General features: G+C 30.6%; 1 protein-coding gene across 6 annotated transcripts in view; it reads left to right on the top strand.

The window, feature by feature from the left end:
* Positions 1-20,412, top strand: part of LOC147910988 (uncharacterized) — a 320,664-nt gene extending 300,252 nt beyond the window's left edge. For all 6 annotated transcript variants that reach the window (XR_015547234.1, XR_015547233.1, XR_015547235.1 and 3 more), the window contains one exon: positions 17,430-20,412. Coding sequence is in view for 1 of the 6 variants with exons in the window: in XM_087412849.1 (XP_087268975.1) it covers positions 17,430-17,600 (171 nt within the window). In the remaining 5 variants the exon portion in view is untranslated. The remainder of the gene's footprint in view (positions 1-17,429) is intronic.
* The last annotated feature ends 2,723 nt before the right edge of the window (positions 20,413-23,135 follow it).

Genomic DNA, 23,135 nt, shown 5'->3' with positions numbered 1-23,135 from the left:
CGTCCTTTCCGTGTAATTGCATGATAATATAATTATGGTTAAGAGCTCCATTTTTGTACTTGTTACTATAATGCTATTAATTATATTTATAGTTCTCTACATAAAAAAAAACATACTATAGTTGATACTGAAAATAATTATTTTATAATCGTTTTCGGTGTCTATTTTTTTTTTCTTAAATCAATACAATAAATAAAGTCGTCTAAATAATCTAATATCTGGAAATTAAATGGCGAAAAAGAGGGAAAGGAAGATTTTGTTTGTTAATTATAGCATATTCTATTCGTAATAAATATTTATCTTAAAAACACAGTTTTAATGGATTGAAGATTATTGTTAAATTCATTTATCGCGCTATTCTTGTTCTGTTATATCATGTCACGCTAAATTTGTTATAATTTTGCACTTCCTTTATGCAAAAGAAAAAGTGCAAGCGTAATTATGATTTTTATATAAATATTAACACAAAGAGACACAACGCTAATTAGAGGTAAATAAAATACATGTTGCTGAAAGATAAAGTAAATTACCGTGTATGCAAAATCTACGTTTAATGTACTCTCTACTTTTGAGTCGAATGAAAAACATTCGACATTCAGTGACTCAAAATTTATACTTGAAACGCCCATGATTATTGAATTTCTCATACTTTTTTTTCTACCGAATACTCTACGTGTCACGAATACGTTGTAAAAGCCGAGACATCTGCGGACATCCGGCTACCCGCATCCAGTCACCTTTCGGACTTCCGGACCGTCCAGAAACACTCGTCCATCCCTTGTTGAGAAACAACCCCCCTCCGTGCGCCACCGTCGATTCTTGGATGTGATCTTCTATACTTCTGTTTTCTAGCTACCGACCTCCCGCTCTCTTTCTCTTCCTCCTTTCGTGGACGTCGATGGAAACGGTGGCTTCGTGGCACGGAGAAGTTAATTATAAGCGATACCAATCTCTCGGGGTTGTTGGGTGGTTGGTAGGACTGGGAAGCACTGACAGCCAATTACCACTCCGTGCCGACCCTCGCGCACGAGCCATCCCTTCATTCCTCGCTCTCCTGCCCCCCCCTCTCTCTCTCTCTCTCTCTCTCTCGCTGTACTCTCTTTCTATCTCATTCACCAGCACCCTGCTTCCTTCCCTCTTTCGTCGATCCTTCGTCCTCACATCAGTGACGAGTCAAGACGGTTTGACGCCCTAGGCGCGATATAATCCGCGGGGTGTAATATATCTCTTGTAGGGTGCCGAGCAAACGTATAATGATGGATTGTCTCTCTTTATCTCCCTCTCTTTCTCTCTTCTTCGGATAAATTAGAGTCACCAATGATGTATAAGAAAGCGAGAGTTCAGGCAGACCCATATATGAAAGCGAGCTCAATGATGCTCAAGCGAGCATTTATTTTATATCCATCACTGATCCTCACGTCGTTCATGTACGTACGTCTGTTCACACACCAATTCCAAATCATGTACGCTCTCACTCCAATATAGGAAATTAAAAGACTGACCGATGATTGCACGGTAGTATAGCTTTCCTTCCTTTCGGGGAAGTAGGCAGGCAAGTCTTTCCCTTCGGGCAAGTCGAAAAAGGAAGAAAATCGACCGCTGCTTAACGAAAATTGCGGATTCGACTGCGAACAGATCGCCGCCTCGCCGCCAAATGCGACTTGTCAATTATTCACGTCCGCCGAGACTCGTTTCCGGCCATATATAATCCATAGAGAAAGTCGAACACTATTCGAATAGATCCTTATTCAGTTATTCGAGTAAAAATTTTACTCTTCGTTTATCTCACATTATTTTCTATTTACAGTATAAATAAAAACTAAAGTAAAATGAATTCATTTTTTTTTATTATGCTAATAACAGTACATTTCATTCAACTATACTCATTCTTTATTTATCAATTTATAAAAGTATAATTAACTTTAGTCAAGAAATCTACATTTTTGACTTTATGAAATATATTTCTTATATATTGCTTTATACGGAATATAGATATATTCGATATATGTTTTTACGTATACAGTTAGAAAATTTATGATAAATTTATGTTAAATTTAACTCATTTCATATGTCCCAAACGATTTATTCAAATATTTGTGTTAATTTAACATAAAATAAATATATTGAGAAGTATTTAACATAAATATTATATAAAAAAGTATCACAAGGAACATAATACTGACACAATTTGTAAAAAAAAATTGTGGAGCTATATTTTTTCAGTAAAATCAACGTCAATTTAATAATGTATTAAATTTAATAATGTATTAAATTTAATAAATTCACGCGTTTCAATGTATTAAATTCAATAATTATAATTAAATTAACATATTTATTCATTTATCTTAGAAGTTACGTTTTGAAGTACATTATTTTTATTCACATACATTATTTTTATTCAAGTACATTATTATATACACATAAATTATGTTATTTAAAAAAGTATTGAACATCAATTTAACACAAAATTTTCAAATAACATAATTACATTAGATTAAATTAACACTCGGTTATATAAAAATTAAACACAAATATTTTAACAAAGATCAATTTTAACACTAATACAAAATGTTTTGGTCGCATATGTAAATAAATATATAGCTAAAATGTATCTATCAATTTATACTATTAAGCATAATTTCAATGCTTCAGATTTTTGACAAAGAGTCGAGAATTTTAACATAAAAATTTTGACAAGAACAGATTTTATATACAAATACAAAATATTTTTACTGTGTATATGAACAATTGACTAAAATATATTTATCAATTTATCTTGTATCTTAATGTGTGTTGTTAAATATAATTTTCAAATTTTGGACAAAGCTTCAAATTTGTAACAAAAGATCGAGGATCTTGAAAACAATTCCAAATATGTACAACGTCGCTAGTACTATTGATTTTAATCAGTTTTGATAGACCGCCTCATCCACGCGCGAGTAACATTATCGTCGGTTAGCAAAGCTATCCGGCCGTAAAACAGACATTATCGTATATGCGCGGGATGCTCCGTACTCAAGGGCATATAATGCACTCGAACGTAATTCCGATTACAGCCGATTTCTCCTCACCGCGAGGCAAGGTACGCTCCACGATCTCGTCAAGAATCTCGCAATTGCCGAAAGGGCAAGAAGCATCCCCTCCGACGCGCACACAAACGTATCGCGCGTGTATCGTAAACTCATAGTTTGCGGCTCGGTGCAGTTATCGGGTTCGGGTGCTCGTTCACCAGTTCGCCCGAGTTAATTATAGCCGATGGTTATCAACCGGTTAACTCCGACACGCCATTACGTGTCTCGTCTCGTCTCGTCTCATCTCGTCTCGTCTCGTCTCACCTCCTTTCGCACGCTCTCTCTGCTCCCCCCCCCTCCCTCCCCCTCTGCATCTCGAGTTCCGCTTCTCTGCAGCGCGTATAACGCCACTCCATGCATTTCATTCGCTACAATCAACGTGCTGTTCTCGCGGAATCAGCAGATCAAGCGAGAGGAAGAGAAACAAAGAAATAGATAGAAACAGCTCTCAAGTTTACACGATTTATTTTTTAGCTGCTACAACATCGTATTAACGATAATTGCCGATATCTTCACTTTTTTTTTGCAAAATATCATGATCATGATTTTCTGATGTTTTTAATATTCAGTATTAGATAATGAAGCTTAAGACAGATTTCTATCAGAATAAAAATCTCAACTATTGAATTATTACAAAATAACTAAAAAATAATATTTTTGTATCCATTTGAATCTCGAACGTTAATTCATTCGAAAAATCTTTATCTACTCATTTATAACTTGTTGCTTTTAATTAGTTTTCCATTAATACTAAAAATTGTAATTATATTCATAGGGAATTTTCTTTTCCATATTTTTAAATACAGCGTACTGCTATTTTCTTAAATATAACTTACAGTTATTTTTATTTTTTTATATTTTTATTTTTATTACATAATAAATATTATCTGTCACATTTAAGGCGCATGCATTTTGCATATTCATTTAATTGTTCGGAAAGAATTTATCGTTAAATAAATAATCAATATTGTGAATGCAAGGTAAAACTCTTTGAGTCAGTAGTAATAATATTTTTGTCTAAGAAATGAAATCAGCTCCAAATTGATCAAATAATCCGTCTAATGGCTGAAAGTCCATCGGCCGGAGTTCAATATCGCCCTGTATATCGGATCGCGCAAAAAGCAGTCGTTCCACCTTCGCGGGAGCGCGATATAGAAGTTAACGGTCGAAGCGCGCTCCTCGAGAAATCAATCGGAGAATGGCCTCGTTAATCTGACGGGGTGGTTTCTGGATGCTCGGTTACTCTTACATCACGTAATAGTATCGGGACCACCCCCGCCCGGTCGAGCTGCTCGCTTGCCCCTCGTCTCACATCCTTTATCCTTTCCCATTCCCCGACTATTCTGGCTCTCTCTCTCTCTCTCTCTCTCTCTCTCTCTCTCTCCCCTCCGTCTATCCTTATTTCTATCTTACTTGTTCACTCGGTCTCTCTCTATCTCGCCGACCTCTCTAGCTAAGAGAAGTCTGCGAGTGACTGAGTGGTTATTTAGGTAAGAGCCACTCTCCCCGCGAGAACGGAGGTTGCCACGACTAAGTAATGGTCCTGCAACATATTGTGCAAAGAAAAACCCGGCCACTTGTTTACCGTCGTGTTGTGAGAGAGCCGTCGAGAGGGGTGCGGATCCTTCACGGTGGTTCGCATTGAATCGCCGGGGAAAACGGCACCGCCGTGACAAAGTCTGGTACGCGATTAGGGACAGATTAGCGCGGCAAAGAAGCGTGTGAGCGTATCTGCACACGAAACCGTTACAGCCGTTATGTGCGAGTTACAGTGGAATTGTGTAAATTGTGTGAATTGAGAGGGTTTGCGAAATATTTTTCAGGGCGTCAGCATAAGTGAAGCTACTATTTTATACGTATATATAGATATACAGGGTATCCATGATCTAATGGTACAACCGAGAAGCGGATGGTTTCGCATGAAAAAATAAGTCGAAGACCTAGAATAAAATTTTTTCAAAAGCTTTATTTTCGAAAAGATCTACTTTAAATATTTGCCAAATACGGATTTAATTTTGACAAAGCATCAGGACACGTTAGAACACGTCCAATCAAATTTACTTTGAAGAGCGGAATTGTATATTCGACAGAATGAATAACATTTTCAACAGTTTATAAAATAATAAAGATTTATCCTGTGTAAATATCCTGTTTTTATTGTACAGACTTAATTACCCAGTACAATAATAAATACAAATATGAAGAGAGATAGTCTATAGCGAAATTCATTAAGTCGAGACACAGTTAAGTGTACACGTATCCGGCGAATATTTAAAATTGATTTTTTTGGAAACAAAGTCTTATGTGAAAAAATTTTATTCTACGTTATTGTTATTTTTTTCGGAATGTAGAATCACTCCCTTTCTAGTTGTACCACTAGCACAAACGTCTATATATACGTGTACATATATATATGGTATACATTATGTACATATATTTTATTTAATAGCAAATTCGAGTGGATGTACTAATGTGCGTTGATGCATATTAAAGTCGTTATACTGATTCAATCTGAGTGTAAAAATGAAATACAAATATTTTGGAATTATAAAATACACATTTTACTTATAATAACAGAACAATAAAGTGCATTAAAGATCACTGTTTAATCCGCTTCTATATTTATATTAAATACACATTTTTAAGTGGATGACAGTTATGTACGATGGCTTTGATGCGCATCATAACTAATGTGTTTGAATAGTGCAATTTAATAATCTAAAAGCATGAATGTGAAATTTATAATAATCGCTAAAAAATGTATAAGTAATCTCATTTTCGCTAAGACTGTTTCGCTTTTATTGAATATTTATCCTATAAAAACAAATCGATCTGTAAAGATTTTCCGCTATCGTCTCAGATTTTCTTTTTTTTATTTTTGAATCATTTATTATTAATTCTTTCATACGATTTATAATATATATTATATATATTACAATTATAATGTATATCAATTTATTTTACATAATGAAGTAGAAAGTATGCAACAGAATTATAAAATATATTACAATAAGATTATTTATACATTCGAGATATTTTACTGATTACACGAATACGTTCGAAACAAATATAACATAAAATTTACAATTCCTAAACCACACAATTCCTAAATATCGGCTGTTGAAAATATTACGAAAATAATGAATAATTCTCTTACTTATTTTTTTGTTATTGTATTAAAAAATGCGAGATTTTATAGCAAAGCTGATTAGACAAAAATTACTATAAGGTATAATCTCACAATTCGTGTTATTAAACGTGACGAATAATTTAATTTCCACGATATCTATAATTTTATAAAAATTGTTATTTAGTAAATATTGTTTTACGCAATGATGAGAGATCAATCAAAGCCTAAAAACGTGAATAGATAGCGGTCTTCAACAAACCGTTTATCGCAAAATGTAATTAAGAAATGTATATAATAAATATTTACCATGAGATGCGACGTGAAATTCGTGAATAAATTCATTTAAAAATGTAGAATTTTCATATATTATGATTAATAACAAATAATGATAATTTCAAACCCCGAATTTTGCAATAATTTTGGAAAATATTCGTGATTTTGTAATATTAAATTTCAAGCGGATGTTAAATTTCGCGAGCGAGAAGCTATTATTTAATCATTGGTTTAGCATTTGAATCTTCACGCTTTTACATATAAAATTTGTATTAAAGGCAGCAATGATTTTTGAAAACGTTGTGCAATAAGAATCACAAAAGTAAGCAAAACTTATTAAGCGCTAATTGAGCGAATTTTGTATTTATATCTGGCATTAGTATTATGTAACATTAATATTTATATACAATTTTCAAAACAATATATTTTAATAGGGTTTATATTAAATAGTTTACACACACACACACACACACACACACACACACATGAAAATGTACTAATATATGTATATATATTAGTACATTTTCCAAAATATTAAAACTATACTATTCCACTTTGTATCCGTGATAATACGTTCACCAAGTAAAAAAACTTAAAACATTCAATCTTGGAAAAAACTTTAGTTTAATCGCATTGTTATTCGAATAGATTATTACATTTTACAAATGTGATAAGAAAAATGTGATAAGAATTTTATTTTCCATATATTTTCCAATACAAAAACATATGGAACTTTAATAATCTTAGAAAATAAATAAGAGAAAATTGTAATAAACGCATTTATAGCAAATTAAGAAAACTTAAGGCCCATTTTATCCACTCGTTTCGAATATCGAATATTATCTCAAAAGCACACAAGTGAGAAATAAAGAATTAATGACATGATATCCACAGAGAGTGAATTTCTCGCGCAATTAATTTACTAATATAATGCATTTCATACATTTGGGCGAATACAATTTGAATATTGAAAATTTATATCAGTACTACATGATAGTAGTAATGCTTCTAAAATTATTTTATAATATATTAGAAATAAATATTATATTTTAAAATCAATTGTTTAAAATTCATACTTCACAAACCTGATCAATTTTACAGTAATTATTACACAAAATTCTTCTATTTCGTAAAATATTTATTGGATCTCATAACGTATCATTTTAACTGATATAAAGCCCAGTTATTAACTAATAGATATGGATTGGCTACAAAAATTTAAGCTAAAATTGACAAATTATAAGAACATGTTTAAATTAATCGTGTATATGATTTTATTAAGTTATGTAAAATATACCATAATTAAAATAAGCTACTCTCTCTCTCTCTTTCTCTCTCTCTCTCTCTCTCTCTCTCTCTCTCTCTCTCTCTCTCTCTCTCTCTCTCTCTCTCTCTCTAGCTTTTTATTTACGATTTTGTTATTTGTACTTTGAAAATATTTCATCAAGCATATATATTGAATTTTTGCATCAATTTAATCCTGCAAGACAATATTTGGGAAAAGAAAAGAAAAAAGTATATATGTATATATAATACTATCATATATATATATACTTTTATATATATATATATATATATATACTATATTTTATATATGTATTTACTCTTTTTTTATACTCATTTTTGTTTCATTTCATTTTTATTTGTTATTTATTTCATTATATTATTTCATTCTTTTATTTTAAATGAATATGTAAATACAAGTATAAATGTGGTAAATAAATGTATAAACATTAAAAGAAAGGATTTTGTTAATTTAACAAGCCATAGTACGTTTAACAAGTGACCTGTAAATATGTGACAACAAAATTGATTTGTTGTAATTGCCTGCTAGTCTGCTATACCAATCAAATTACTAGTAACAGAAGCAAACTATATAGAATTTAACCTATCTTTTTGATAGACTTTAGACTCATTTACATAGAAATCCTAAATGATCGTGGAGTCTTAAGTCGTAGGAAATTGATCAATCACAGTCAAATATATAGGGAGAATACTTGATTATAGAATCTATCAATTTCTTACAATTTGAGACCCTGCGACCGCATCTAAAATTTTTATGTATATTTATAAGCCTCTTATTTGTAAGCGATACTATTGATTATTTGTTACATTGACGAATGAGAAATAATTAATTTGCAATAGTAATTAATTAATCGTTTTCTTAACAAGTATCACATCTGTTTTCTCTTAATTTGTTATAACAAAATCATTTCTCTCAGTGGAATCTATTCATAAAAATATATTCGTATAATATAATATATCAAACGGTTACAAACAACATCCAAGTGATAAATTAATTTGAATATATGATATATTTGCAGGATTAAATAACAAATATCAAGTCATAATCTGTTCTAGCCTATCCATTTTAAAGCAATAGATCTATAAAATGTAATATAGATCTATAAAATATAATATAGATAATAATTTATTATATTTAGGCGTACATTATTATATTTAGAAATATTTGCTATATATAGAATAATTGTTGTGAATAAATTTCAATAGAAAAATTTCTTCACATGACTCACCGATTGATGCGCAACAGCTGAGTTATATCTGCAACTACGCACTAACGATTCTGTAACAAATATAAAAAACCAAATTAAAATAGAACAAAAAACAATTATTATTACAAGAAAAAAATTATTAAACCTATGTACACAAATTTTTCGAAAGTAATGAAATAAAAAAAAAGAAATAAAAATAACCATGTAGTTTTTTAAAAACTATTCCTTAAAAATAAATCTTTAGGATTTCATAAATAGAAAATTTTCTTCGAATTTTATTTTTTGAATCATTGAAATAAACCAATGATCCAGTTAAAAAGCAATATATTAAAATAATATAAAAATATATAAATCATTATATGTATATCAATTATATACATTCTTACCATTAGGTTGCTCAGCTGATACCCAATGCCTCTCATAGACCTCCTTCTCCTCTTTTCATTTATTGATTGATTATCAACTTCATTCGATTTCCTCACATCGTTATTTTCTGAATCATTTGAGCAATTCGATTAAAATCAAATATATGAATTCGATTAATATCAAATGTAATTTTTGTATATGTTTAATATATATATATATATATATATATATAAATTAATTAATTAAACTCATCGCTTCCTCTCAGATTATCTGGATTGTCCATAGAATTCCTTTGACGCGATACTCGCGAAAACACAATACGATAATTACGATCGCGCCACTTACTTTACACGGCTAGTTGCACAACATTCCCGAAGTTAAAACGCGCAACTTTATCCGAAAAAAATCGCAAGCGATAATCATTATAAACATTATATATGCATTTAGGAGAAAATAATCAACTTCATTTAGGCTGCGTTCCGAGTTATGCATGAAGCGCATGATATATCGTTTTATTCTTCTTTATTATTTATCGTGAACAACAAGAACAAAAAATACATATAATAAATTATACGCTTCATGCGTAATTCAGAACGCATTAATTAGATCAAAATTCTCCCGACAGGTGATTCACCCGTTAGTATCTAACATAGAAAAAAGCATGATCATTGAGGAAAACGAGCTGAATGTACTTTGCTTCTTTCGAGACCCATGGGATCAATCCGCGAAGGAAAGTTAAGTGGCTGATCAAACGTCAAAGACCCCATTGCAGGAGAAACGAATTCCGGATCTTTCCAGACTATTCTCAATTGCCATTTTGGCAATAAATCAACGACAGATACCTTTTTCTTAAACTTTGCATAATAAAAATAAAAGTGTTAAGTGCAATTAAAAGTGTTATTATAATTCATTAAGATAAAACTGATAAATACTTAATGAAAAGACATAGGATAAAAGAAAAAAAGAAAAATTTCTTTCAAAATATGTATTGAATTTATTTCGCTTTTCGACTATAATACACGTGAATGGTGTCGTCGTTGATTCAGTGCGAAGATAATAACTTCCAGAAACCATCAAGAAAATCAGAGATTAATTCTAGCCCTGCATGCAAAGGAAATCTCCAGTTTTCTACGGGATATCGAACATCTCGAATGGCTTCTGTAGAAACGGACGAGAAATACTTTTTACGAAATTATTACAATTTCCCGCCGGTACGAACACATCCACCTGATGCGAAGGATACCAATAAAGCTCTTTCGCCGAAGTATCAAAAGCATTCGAAAACGAGAAGAAAAAAATGCAATTTATGTTAATTATTAGAATCGATATTTCAAACAATACTCTCAAAATTAAAATTAAGAAAGCGATAATTACAATCGTGCGCAAATTAATTATCGCAATGATCTTCTTTCACGCGAGATTTCGCATGGCACTTTCAAAAATGCGACACGCTGAAACGTCCGCTTGCGATCAGCGACGATTTGAAGCCACATAAGAGTCATTGAACGACTCTTGACACCACTGTGTTAAGATGGCTCTTTCCTGTCGTTGGATTTTTACACTCTCAGAGTACTGTACCTTCACCTCCAACTCGTTCTCCAACTTGTCCGAGAAAACGGATAGTGTGCGTATGCGCTTTGCCACATAAGAGCCATTGAGCGACGTAGCAATGCTGTGTTAACAGTGTAATGTACAGTTAACTCCCTCGTCTTTAGGTCTTTACACCATCAAGGTATTAGCTTATCGTATCTACATCAAGGTCATACCCTTTGGAGGATTATCATCGGTAAAAGCATGCAATAGCTTTATGTTCCAAAAAATGAACATCTGTTTGTACTCACTATTAACTCATTAGTATATCATGTCAACACGTTACTTGATAATATGAAATATTTAATGTTATACAATAAATGTGAAATATTTTATTTAATGTCCCGCCGATTAATTATTAGTAAACTTTCAATATATCCTGATTCGCGCAATTGATTGACAAATTACATCTAAATAAACGAAAAAGTTAAAACGCAATATAAGATTATTCAAAATTAAAGTTATTACTGTTAAATATCAAAGGAACAATAGTGAATCAATCTTTTGAATTAAATGATTGAAAAATAATTTTGTTATTTTTAACTTTCATGTGAGTCAAAATGTAAATCAATCTACTTCTATGATTAGTTTTAAAGTAAATATTATCCATATTAACATATGCACGTAAATAATAAATTAAATTTGAGTGAATTTTGACACATTTTCTTTAGTTAAGTTGTTTTAACTAAATTGACGATTAAGTAAGATTAAGTGACGACTTATAAAAATAAAATTTAATATAATTTGATATGAATGAATTCTTATGAATTCTTTAACAATGGATAACAAATTCTCAATCGCGCGTCAAAATATGAAATAGAAATATACATATAATCATATAAACTTTGAAATATATAATAGAAATTTATATACTCTTCCTTAGGAAAGCTTCTTTAATTATTACCTCGAAATAATAGAATATTCCAAACCGTTCCTTATCCGTTCCTTATCGTTTCCTAAATCCAAACCGTTCATGTTACAAACAATTATTTAAACACTTCAAACATTAAAATAAATAACTTTCCGAAAAATATATTTGACGCGAAATTTGATGTATAAATACGTGTATGAATGCGCGATAAATAAACTGTGTTTTGTATGAAAGTTTACATATTTAATTTCCTTGTATTTCAAATTAAATTCAATGAATTTATGGATTACTGTACCTCAATATATATTACTCTTTATTTTATAAATTCATTTACATCATATATTACTAAGAAAGTATTTTATCTCTCGCGATTTTCAAAGAATAACCGAAATTATTGCCCCTTAAATTCTAATTTGGTAAGTAAATTGCCATATAATTGATATGTATATTTACGTTAAATGTAACATAAATGTAACATTTAAATTATTTAAACACTTTTTGAATGAAATTTTAAATTCCTTATTAATTACCCGATCATTAGATTCAACAATTATTTAAAGATTATTATTTATTTTATTTTCACCGATAAATAATAAATTTATATAAATTAATATTAATGTTAATAAATTTTCCAATTTTTCCTGTAAAATATGAAGTAGAATGATATAAATAAAACATGAACCGTAACTTTAATAAGTCGAAGAAAGTAGATTAAATTGCCGCAAGGAATCAATTTAATTTTTTTTCTTTTCAATTTATTAGAGCACACACAATGTCACTACTCCAGATATCTCACTTCTTTCAAATCCTTTTTTATCTACAATACTTATATTTATATAAATAATATATTTCGATATAATATTGTATTATTTTAGATAAACATATAACATAAAGTTACGAATACTTTAATGAACTTGGAGAACTTTTTTGATAATATTTTTTAAAGTAATTTTATAAGGATAAAAAATAAATAAAATAAATAAATATGAAAATTCTGAGAGACAAAAGAATTGATATCTTACAAATTGATTTTACATTCGATGAAAATAAAAAAATATATGTACAATGCTATTAATAGCATATACTAAAATTAAATCACAATAATTTTGAAGTATATATAATAAATTAGTGTATTAATAGCAGTAATTCGACGTCAATAGTTTCAATAGCATTTATATAAAAGATGTCATCTCACTGCCGGAGGGAATATATGGCTGTAGTTGATCGTAGGGCCTATCCCATCTGAAAAATGACTGGGGAACTTTTCTCCGTTATCGAGGTATCCGTGACTCCTGGGTCGCTCTTTCAGCGGTGTAATTACGGATTAGATCGATGGAAGATTGCTATCCGACAGCGAGCTGCGAGAAGGGCAACCTCGAAATCGCGCGTACGGAATCGATATGCATTTATATATGTATCATATAACATGCGTACACGCGACTCAAATGCAGGAGACGCGTGCGGCCGAATTGACGAATACAACGATTTCTCTCTCTCTCTCTCTCTCTCTCTCTCTCTCTCTCTCTCTCCCCTCCCTCTCTTCCTCTCTCTTTTTCTCTGTCTAGCGCATCTCGCGGTTTCTCGGAACCGAAGCGAGCCGGCACGTGTCCCGGTATTTGGGACACGTGCCGGTCGCTCTTGAAAATCGATAGTTCTTTGTATGCGACACAATGTACCTCGTACGTACATTTTAGCGCGTGCAAGAATCCACACGAGGCCGCAAACCGCAGCATTGCTTCGCGATCGGCATTTTTAGAAAAGGGCAATCTCTTACAAAAATTCAATTTAATACCGTTAAATTTAATACTAAAAAATAATAATTAACTACTTATTTTGAAAATTGAAAACACTGAATAACAGTATTTTTAATATTTAAAATGAGTAGTTAATCAGTACTTTTCAGTTAACCCTCTATCCGCAATTCGTATCTTTTTTGGTAGAAATAAAGAAAAAATAAAGAGGCAAAATCTAGCTTTTTCTCTTAAAACATCTTATTAAAGAATTATTTGGTAATAAAGATATTAAAAACTAATTCTAAATATTTCCACATTTCTTGAAAATCTACACTGGAAAAAATTTATTAAATCTTAATGCATATTTTTTTAACAGTGTTAAGTAAACATTTATTTACAATAAATTTTACTCGATAAAAATAAAATAAATATGAAGTTACATTAAAGTGTTATTATATTAGGTGTTGGAATTAATTCGTAGCGTTTTTTAATGAAAGAATGTTATTTATTTCACATGAGCATTAAAAAATACATTAATGAAAGTACTTCCCATCACTTGTAAAACGCTACGAATTAATTCCAACACCTAATACTTTAAATAAGTATAAAGTTAAATTAAAGTGAAATTAAATTGATGGTTCTTGTATCAAAAATAAATATATGTTACATTTAGTAAATACTTACTTAGAATATTCAAACAAATATTTATAAAATTTAGTATTTTTTTAATGTAAAAGAATAAAAAACAAGCTACGGAGGAGGAGCAAAATATAATGCAAATAAAGGATAAAATTTTTTTAAGGAACTCTGAAATGTACTATTCATTACAATATAGAGTAGTAAGTTTTTACGATTTATGCGTAAATTAGAACAAAAAATTAAAACATCATTAATTTTTAATGAAAATTAAGTAATTATTATGAATCATTTAATTACTGTAAATAAAAAATAAATTGAAAAACAAATTAAAATCGATCCTTGTAAAACTGATGTCTAAAATCGTTATTATTGCTGCAGTCGCATGCTCAAATTCTCACGATCTGATTAGAGAAGTCAGGAAAAAGTCATTGTGTAAAGTTAAGGTACCGCGAACAAGCAGTACAAAGCATACGATAATGTACAATGTATTCGACATTATATATTCGCCGTTACCCCAGTAACAAAGACTAATCATTAAATTGATTATTCGACTGAGCGACGCGTAAAAAACCAGTTAGTTAGAAAATTCGGGATTACGGAGCAGATTGTACGCGTGTGCGGACGTGTGTGACATAGCCGATAAAAGAGAAGCTGACGGCATAATGTGGTAGGGTAGGTAGGGTAGGTAGGGTACGACAGGGGTAGGATATGGTGCGGCACAACGCAGTGTATGGTATTGGTAGGGTATATAGGATAGAGATGATCTGATTACAGGCACATCATGGGAAAGTCAGCTTGCGAGCCACCAAGGGGGGTAGAAACGCGCGCGATTCATCCCGGTATCCCATTGTACCGGTGAGTGTCACCGACGCGTATAATTCGGCGAGATCGACGCGCATCCACGTGCTCTGCATTAAAGCTACACCGGCGGTGTAGAAAACGTGAAACACAGACGTTAGGGGTGAGAACGCAACGCGGTAAGCGTTTATGTCGATGTAAGGCGGTTAAATGCGGACTTGAAATCCCATCTACATATGTATTCCGGACAGCGGTCATGCTTCCTTCGTCAGAATGAGCGGATCGAGTCCGGCTTTAACCCTTTAACCACAAGAAAGAAAGGAGGGGTGAGTTTTGAACGCGCGAGACGTTGCTGATCAACGGCGCTTTTTTTCGAATAGTTTCTCGATCGAGGAAACCACGGTTCTCGGACAAAAGCTGTACTATCGACGAAAAATATAGATGCTGTGTACAGTCAGCTTTTGTTCGAAAAGTGGCAGTTCTTCGTTCGAAACGAACCCGAAAAATACTGTTACTGAGACTGCCTCGCGTTCAGGATTATTTCTCGATTCTTTATTTATATTATATTTAACGTGGATCGAGACTTTTGCGGTAAAAACAAGCAAAACAGTAAATCGATTAAAGCTTTTTATTTGTTAATTCTTATGATACCGTTATTTTACTGATTGACATGGTTTAATTTGGAAATGAAATTAATTTCAAATAAGCTCTCCTGCGTTACAAAATTTCAAAAATATCACATTTTTGTATATTTTACTCAATAACTATTTAGCTCTATTTCAACAATTTTTATGCCAAATAGTATATCTAAATAACATTGTCCGACATGGATTTTAGACCATGGACGACGGGACAAAGTGATTGTTATAAATTTTTTGTCTTTGAAAATGAAAAATCCGTAAATTAAATTGCTCTGTCACGTCACGTTTTCGAGAAAATTGAATCTAAAAGTGTCGAAAATGGCATTTGTAGGTACTTTTAAGCTAAAGTATCTTGAAAACGTGACGTAATACAACATAATTTTTATTTACGGATTCATTTTCAGCGACAAAAAATCTGTAAGAATCACTTTATCTCATGGTTTAGAAAAAAAGTTTAAATTTATTTACAATGTAATTTTCTTAAATGGAAAAAATGATTTTGCCAAGTATCTAAAGAGGAGCTTACACTAAATGATTCATATAGAAAAAAATAAAGATTTAGTCAATTGGCAAATTGTGATATTTTACAAGAAAGAAAAAACTTATAAGAATAATTTTGCTAATCAAAAGTCTTCATAAATACAACCATTAAAAATTAACAGATTTAGCACCATTTAAAAATTGCTATTTTTGTCTAATTAGATTAAAAAGTATCTTTATTTTTTTAACTATATAGACATTTATATATGTATAGCCATGCGTATCTATTATACGTAATAATGTCAGACATATTAATGGAATAGCTATCGGCACAAATACAGATATGTACCGATATACATATATATACTTACCCCTTCTCCCTTTCGCGTACATACATTGAGACATAAACCTCTCAATAATAGGCACACATATATATGTTTAACTGTATAAATGCTTAACTATGTACTGCAGATAAAAGTTCTTTTCAATACAATTAGACCTAAAATAGCAACTTTCAAATAATGCTATATACTGAAAAAAGAATCTGCTAATAGCTATCAAATGTTCGGTTAACATACCAAAAATAATTTTATTCTTCTAAATATTTAGTTAGTATTATCAAACATAATAATGTAACCAACCGTTTGATAATAATTAATAAATATTTCGAAAAATAAAATTATTTTAGTAAATTATTTTGGTTTTGGTATTAACTAAAACTACATTTGATTGAAATTATTTTACTTAACATTATCAGATTCTTTTTTCAGTGCAGCAAAATTTGTGTCACTTTGATTGTACCTGTATATGGAAACTTTTTATTAACATCTCATAAGTCAAAATATCACAGTTTCAGCTCAATTTAACTGAAATCACTTTTTCTATGATTAGTGCAGTGTTCTTTAGTTAGACATTTGAAAATAATTCTGTTAGAACATTAAAATATTTGTATAGAACACTCAAACTAGTTATTAGAATATCAAACTTTTTGCAATATTGTTCATCGTGCTCGAGCATTCTACATAATTAATTTACTACACTGAGAAGAATGTCTGGTTGGAAATAGATGAACCAGAAAATTCTGATTACATCAATCAGAATTCTAATTTTAATCCAACCAGATATTTTTCTCTGTATATAGTTCAGTAATATTATTTTCAAATCAATATTTATAATATAATTTTTAGATACTTCAGTAAAATTATTTTTTTCCCTATTCGGTTTTTTATCGATCATCTCTTTTGATTAAACGTATTTTTATTCTCACAAATAAGATATTATCACAAACATAACAAAGGTAATTAATAAGGTCTCTCCGTTGCAGAAGTTCGATTGGACATCGCTGCATCTATGCTATATCAATCTGGACTTGACGCAGTCGCGTCATTTGGCGACCAGAAGAACAAGTAAATCCGATTCGGCGGGTGCCCGAATCCGGCGTTCAAATGGGAAATGGTCGAAACTATCGCACGCGCGACACACTAAGAAACCATGAAGAAAAGGTGGTCCACAATGGGCCGTTTATCAGGAGCCGTGATACCGGGGCACCGGCCCGCTCGGGCGCGCGCCTTTCTGCCCCATGGTCCATCAATAAAACCCGAGTGATTTAGTTAGTCCCTGGACGGATGGACGTACGTACGTACGGGTAGACGAGCGAACGGGCAGGCACGCAGAAGGTAGAGACCATAGCACCCACGAATTTCCAAGATAAAGGGGTCAACAATGGCCCAGGCAGCCGATGGTTGGTATTCGACCAGTGTCGAAACGACGGCTTCCAATCACTCGCCGATAACAATACCTGGTACCGCTGGTTTATAAATCCGCGCATTGTTGCTAACTTAAAAGCTCTCTCGACGACTGGGCTCGAAGAGCAAGCGAGAGAAAGAGAAGAAGAGGATGAAGAACGAGTCGACGACAAAGAGAGATAGAAAAGAAAAATAGAGATGGAGGGAGGTAGATTTTATTTAACCTACAGAAAGAGTAAAAGAGAAAGAGGGAGGGAGAGAGAGAGAGAGAGAGAGAGAGAGTGAATGCTAGAGAGAGAGAATCCGCTCGAAATCTTGGGCACTGAAAGCAGAGGCGTTAAGGCGGAAGGACCACGACGCGAAGGGGAGGTGAGGAAGAAGCGTTTGCGAGAAACGGGAGCGAGAAAGTGGTGGCGGGAGCTTGAGAGCCGTGTAAAAGCATTGAGAGCACTTTAATGAATACGATTAGGGGCGTTAACTGTGAAGGATTGCCAACCCGAAGAAAGCGCCGCTCGCGCGCGAGAAAGCTCTCTCTCTCTTCTCTCTGGCTCTCTTTGCTTCTGTCTCTCCCGTGACGCCGACCGTCACAGTTTTATTTTTATGTAACGCTAACGGAGTTTCGACATCCCTTGATTAGACCGAAAATTCGTAAATGTCTTCTTAAAACGACCTAAAACGACCTAAATGTAGACTATTAAATTACGTCGCGTCCACATATCAGCGTGTGTAACTCTCGAATGTTATCATTTGTTCGCGGTCGATAATAGCACATCTCTAAGAAAAGTGAAAGCAAATATTCACACATTGCGATCTAATTTATAGCTATAATGATTAATTTTCAATTATAGCGAATCGATTAGACGCACTAGTATATTAAAACCATTGTACACAAATTGATGTAAGATATGTGTTTAATATATTGAATATTCTTGGATCCTGGAATTATATTAGAATTTAATGTATTCTGGAAAATTCCTGGATAACTTTTGAAATTTCAGGGTCAGCTTGAAATTTATCATTCTTTCATTTAAAAAATCAGATTGTGAAAAAGAAAGAAATATAATAATAAAAAGAAAAATTGCATGGTGTACAAGCCCTCCCTTAAAGATGCAATGAGTCAACGATAGAAAACTCGAATTTAATGTCTAAAATAGAACACAATAAAAAAATCGTTTATGTTGACGAAATGTTTGTTTGATATTATTTATAACGCAATAAATAATATTGTTCGAAATTTATTAGCGTTTTAATTCATTCGTCATGCATAGAATCTTAATTTGAATGCAAAGCATATAATATTGCGCGAATCAATGAAAATTAATTAAATAATGAAAATTAATGATTAAATGATGAAAAAAAATTCTGAAAAAACTAACTTAAAAAAGAACTTTATCTGGAATGTCCTGAAATTATTCTTGAATCGATTAACTAGATTTTGCTGGACATAATGTTTATAATTCGAAATACTTGCATTTCACTTTTACACTTAGATTAAATCAGTGTACGAAAGTTTTAATGTGCACTAGTGCGCATTAGTACATCCAAATTTGCTATTAGACATTCTATTAACTCTTTAGTATTAAATGAATAACCTCATAAGAGCTCAATTTGATCAAACTCTGTTTATTAAAAAGTAAGGAAACTCGATTAAGTCTTATTAATTAATAAACGAAAATAAAACAAAAGGCTCGTATAAGCTTAAGCAACTAGAATGAAATCAAGATCAATAAATGAGCAATCATATAAAGTTAATAGCAAAACGTATATCATTAGATCAATGTATAATGATGGAAAAACATTATAATTTAATTATGTGTTTTAATTGAGAAAATTTATATAAGAAATAGATTTATAATTAGTTTTATTCTGATAAGTTAAAATATGAGACAAACGCTTTTTACGACCGCGACAGTAATTGCAGCGATTTTGCGTTTTGTTCGACAGAATAAAAATAATCGAGTGAACGACAAGTATAGAAAATAATCGCGATAGCTACTCATTATTATGGCACATTTCAATTATCTTCTGTCGTCGAAATAGGGAAAAAGTAATTTTGTACTTTGTTATTTATTCGCAGAAAACGAAGATGAACGCGATATTTAATAATTGCGCAACAAATAGCAGCAAATAAAAGGACAGTATCAGAATATGTATTTATATAAACATTATAAACGAGTTCACTCACCAGTCGTTGTACTCTTTAACTAAATACGCCTCTCGGTTGCATCTGGAAAAATTAATATGTTATAATTATTATTTTATCGTGCATTTTACGTGTATTAATTACTGCGTGTTATTTAATTATTTCCATTTGGGCTAAAAAGCAACTATATATAGAATAAAATATATAAATAAATATTCAAACATTTCATTATTTAATTAAATGTTTCGATTATTTAATTATTTCTCTCTTCAGTTATTCGCGACCCGCGATATTTTCCTCATTCACATATTAAATTTCCGTCACAGCGTTCAATGTGAGCGGAGATATTTAGAAAAAGTATAAAATTGAAGTTCGATATCCAGAAAGAGTGTGTACTAAATAAAAAATATTTGAATCAATTTTTGAAATTTAATTACACGCCATTACCTCATATTGGTTCGTTATTGTCTCAATGGAATATTGTTATCATCGTATGTTAAAAATCTGTTATTTGCATTATTTATACAAATAACAGATTTTTAACATACGAAAATATGAGAATTATTCTTCGTGATAATTATTTTTAAATGTTTTAATTAATATCTACTCAATAAAGAACTAAATAGTTTCAAGCATGTGTATTATAACAAATATTTAATTTCTTTAGGGATAAATTTTTTTTTAAAGAACTTAAAACAATTTTTTTTAATCAAGTCATATTTAAAAATAATTTCTTGAATTAATATATATTTTATTTTATTTAAATTCATAACAATTAAATAAAGAAGAATGAAAAGAATAAAAATACTATAATAAATATTTATTCATGACATTCGTTTGTCTTTATTATATAGACAATTTTGCTAAATTATCTAGAAATTTAGCAAAACATACAGACAATAATTACATGAAACTCTCAATCAATAATATATAACTTTAATATATTAGACGCAACTTACAATAAATTTTTTGGTCATATGATAAATATAAGAGTTTTTGTAGTAATGCATAAATAAATGTGCAAATATATTTTTCCCATCACTTTAATATTAAAGTTTATTTTTTTTATTTTTGCAAAATGTGAGTTAGCCCACCGTAAGGTTGTCAATTATTTTGACAATTTGGCGTCAAATTGTTTTCAGATTTATATTTAGATAAATTTTTAGATATTTCAACAAAACTTTCTTTCTGTACAGCAATATGAAATCAAATGTATACATATACGTCAATGTCCATGAATAACGAATTTGATCACCAGTGTATTACACTCATGAATTAGTTAAATTAATATGTACTAAAAACTGTTATACATAAAATTAGCAAAATTAAATATATACAAATAATATAAATATATAAATATTAATATAATTAATAAAATATATTTATATAATTTATATAATATAAATATTTATATATTATAAATATTTTTTGCAGAGTAGACTTGTTTACGTTCTGAATCTACGTTCAGAATTGACTTGTAGCTACGCACATCGCGCTAACAAGATCATCTCGGAAAATTTTGATCAAATTTCTTTTTCTCTTCCAAGAATATACAGCGTGCGAGATTTCCTTCGACTAAACAAGAGATACGCGAAGTTTAGCGGCGTCTTAGAAATATTCTTAGCACTTTGATTGCCGAACTGATTTCAACATTAAATTTGATAATCTAGTAAATTATTTTGATACTTTATTATTTTTTAATATCATATCTTAATATAATTTATATTATTTCTTTAAATAATATTTTAATTAATCCTTATTGTTAATACACACCGCTATTAGGTCATTCGTGTACTGCACATTTTTTTCTTCGAAAAATTAGAAGCATCAAGCAATTAATTACAACATTTATATACATTTTTTTAAATATAGTAATATAACGTTACAAACATTTTTTAAAGATGTTAAAGTATAATATATAAGAATCACTTAATATTTTTTACGCATTTGTTAAAGTAATAAAAATTAACTTGGGACATGAATAACCCATCGTGTGTAGTAAAGGACCGGAAAATCATCGTGTATACTAAGGATTAATAATGTCAGTAAAATTATTCTAAATTGCTCACAAATGGGTGATGAGACCTTTACGGAAATTTACGCGTAACCCAAATGTACGTGACAGGGTAGTTGAAGTTTTAACATCACGACGAAAATAACCCATACAGCTGATACAGCACGTATGTATGTATGTACGTGAGTATGCCTAAAATTGGGACGTGTTAACATATTATAAGAATAATCATCTCAAATATTTTACACCTCTATGGCGAAAAAAATGTAAATTATCGTAAGATATATCTTTCTTTTTTATATAATAAACTTTTATGAATTTCTAACTTCTAACTATCCTATAAACTTTTAAATATGCAATTCTATCAAAAATTTGTAATAAAAAAACGTTATATTAATTAAAAATCTTTATTTCTTTAAAAATACTGTCATAATAATAAGCTACGTGTTTAATCCATTTAATTATCTGTTTGGTTTCTCGTTACTCTTTCAGAAAATTGTGATTATATCCATAATGTTTTGAAATACTAATACATAAAACGGAAAACACCTCAGGTGATCGTTTACGTAAAACAATTCAGATAACTATATTCCCGAACTAAAGGCATTCTTAAAACGTTTCCTAATTTTAGATATGCGTGCTGTTTGGAAATAATTTTGCGCATACACAGAAAAATACACATTATATTCAAATAATAATTACTTATTCCAAATATTTTAAAAGTAAAGGTTTACGAATCAAGCATTTGCAAAGCCGAATCGAATCGAATCGAACTTTTATATACTAACATCATCTAAAAAAAATTAAAAGCTAAAAAAATTTATTTTAAATGTACAAGTGTAAAAAATTAAAAATTAATAATATGTTAAATGTATTAAAAACAATATTTTTTGGTAATATTTATATATTAAAAATGACTCATTTTTACGTTTATCTAAAAAGATCTGAACCATTATTGAAAATACTTCATAGTTCATTATTTTTTAAATTAGTTTTTAAAATCAATCTCCTCATTCTCTCTGCCATTACACCATTGAATGGAAAAAGATAGAAATGGTCGTCTTCCACGATCTCTCTCTCTTATTTTTATCGATTATTTTGACACATGAATCGCGCAATCTATTCTTT

This window comes from Acromyrmex echinatior, chromosome 1 (assembly GCF_024713525.1).
Source record: "Acromyrmex echinatior isolate Ae372 chromosome 1, ASM2471352v2, whole genome shotgun sequence".
NCBI classification, from domain to species: Eukaryota; Metazoa; Arthropoda; class Insecta; order Hymenoptera; family Formicidae; genus Acromyrmex; species Acromyrmex echinatior.
Note: the sequence above shows the minus strand (reverse complement) of the source record. Positions and strands in the feature narration are given on the sequence as shown.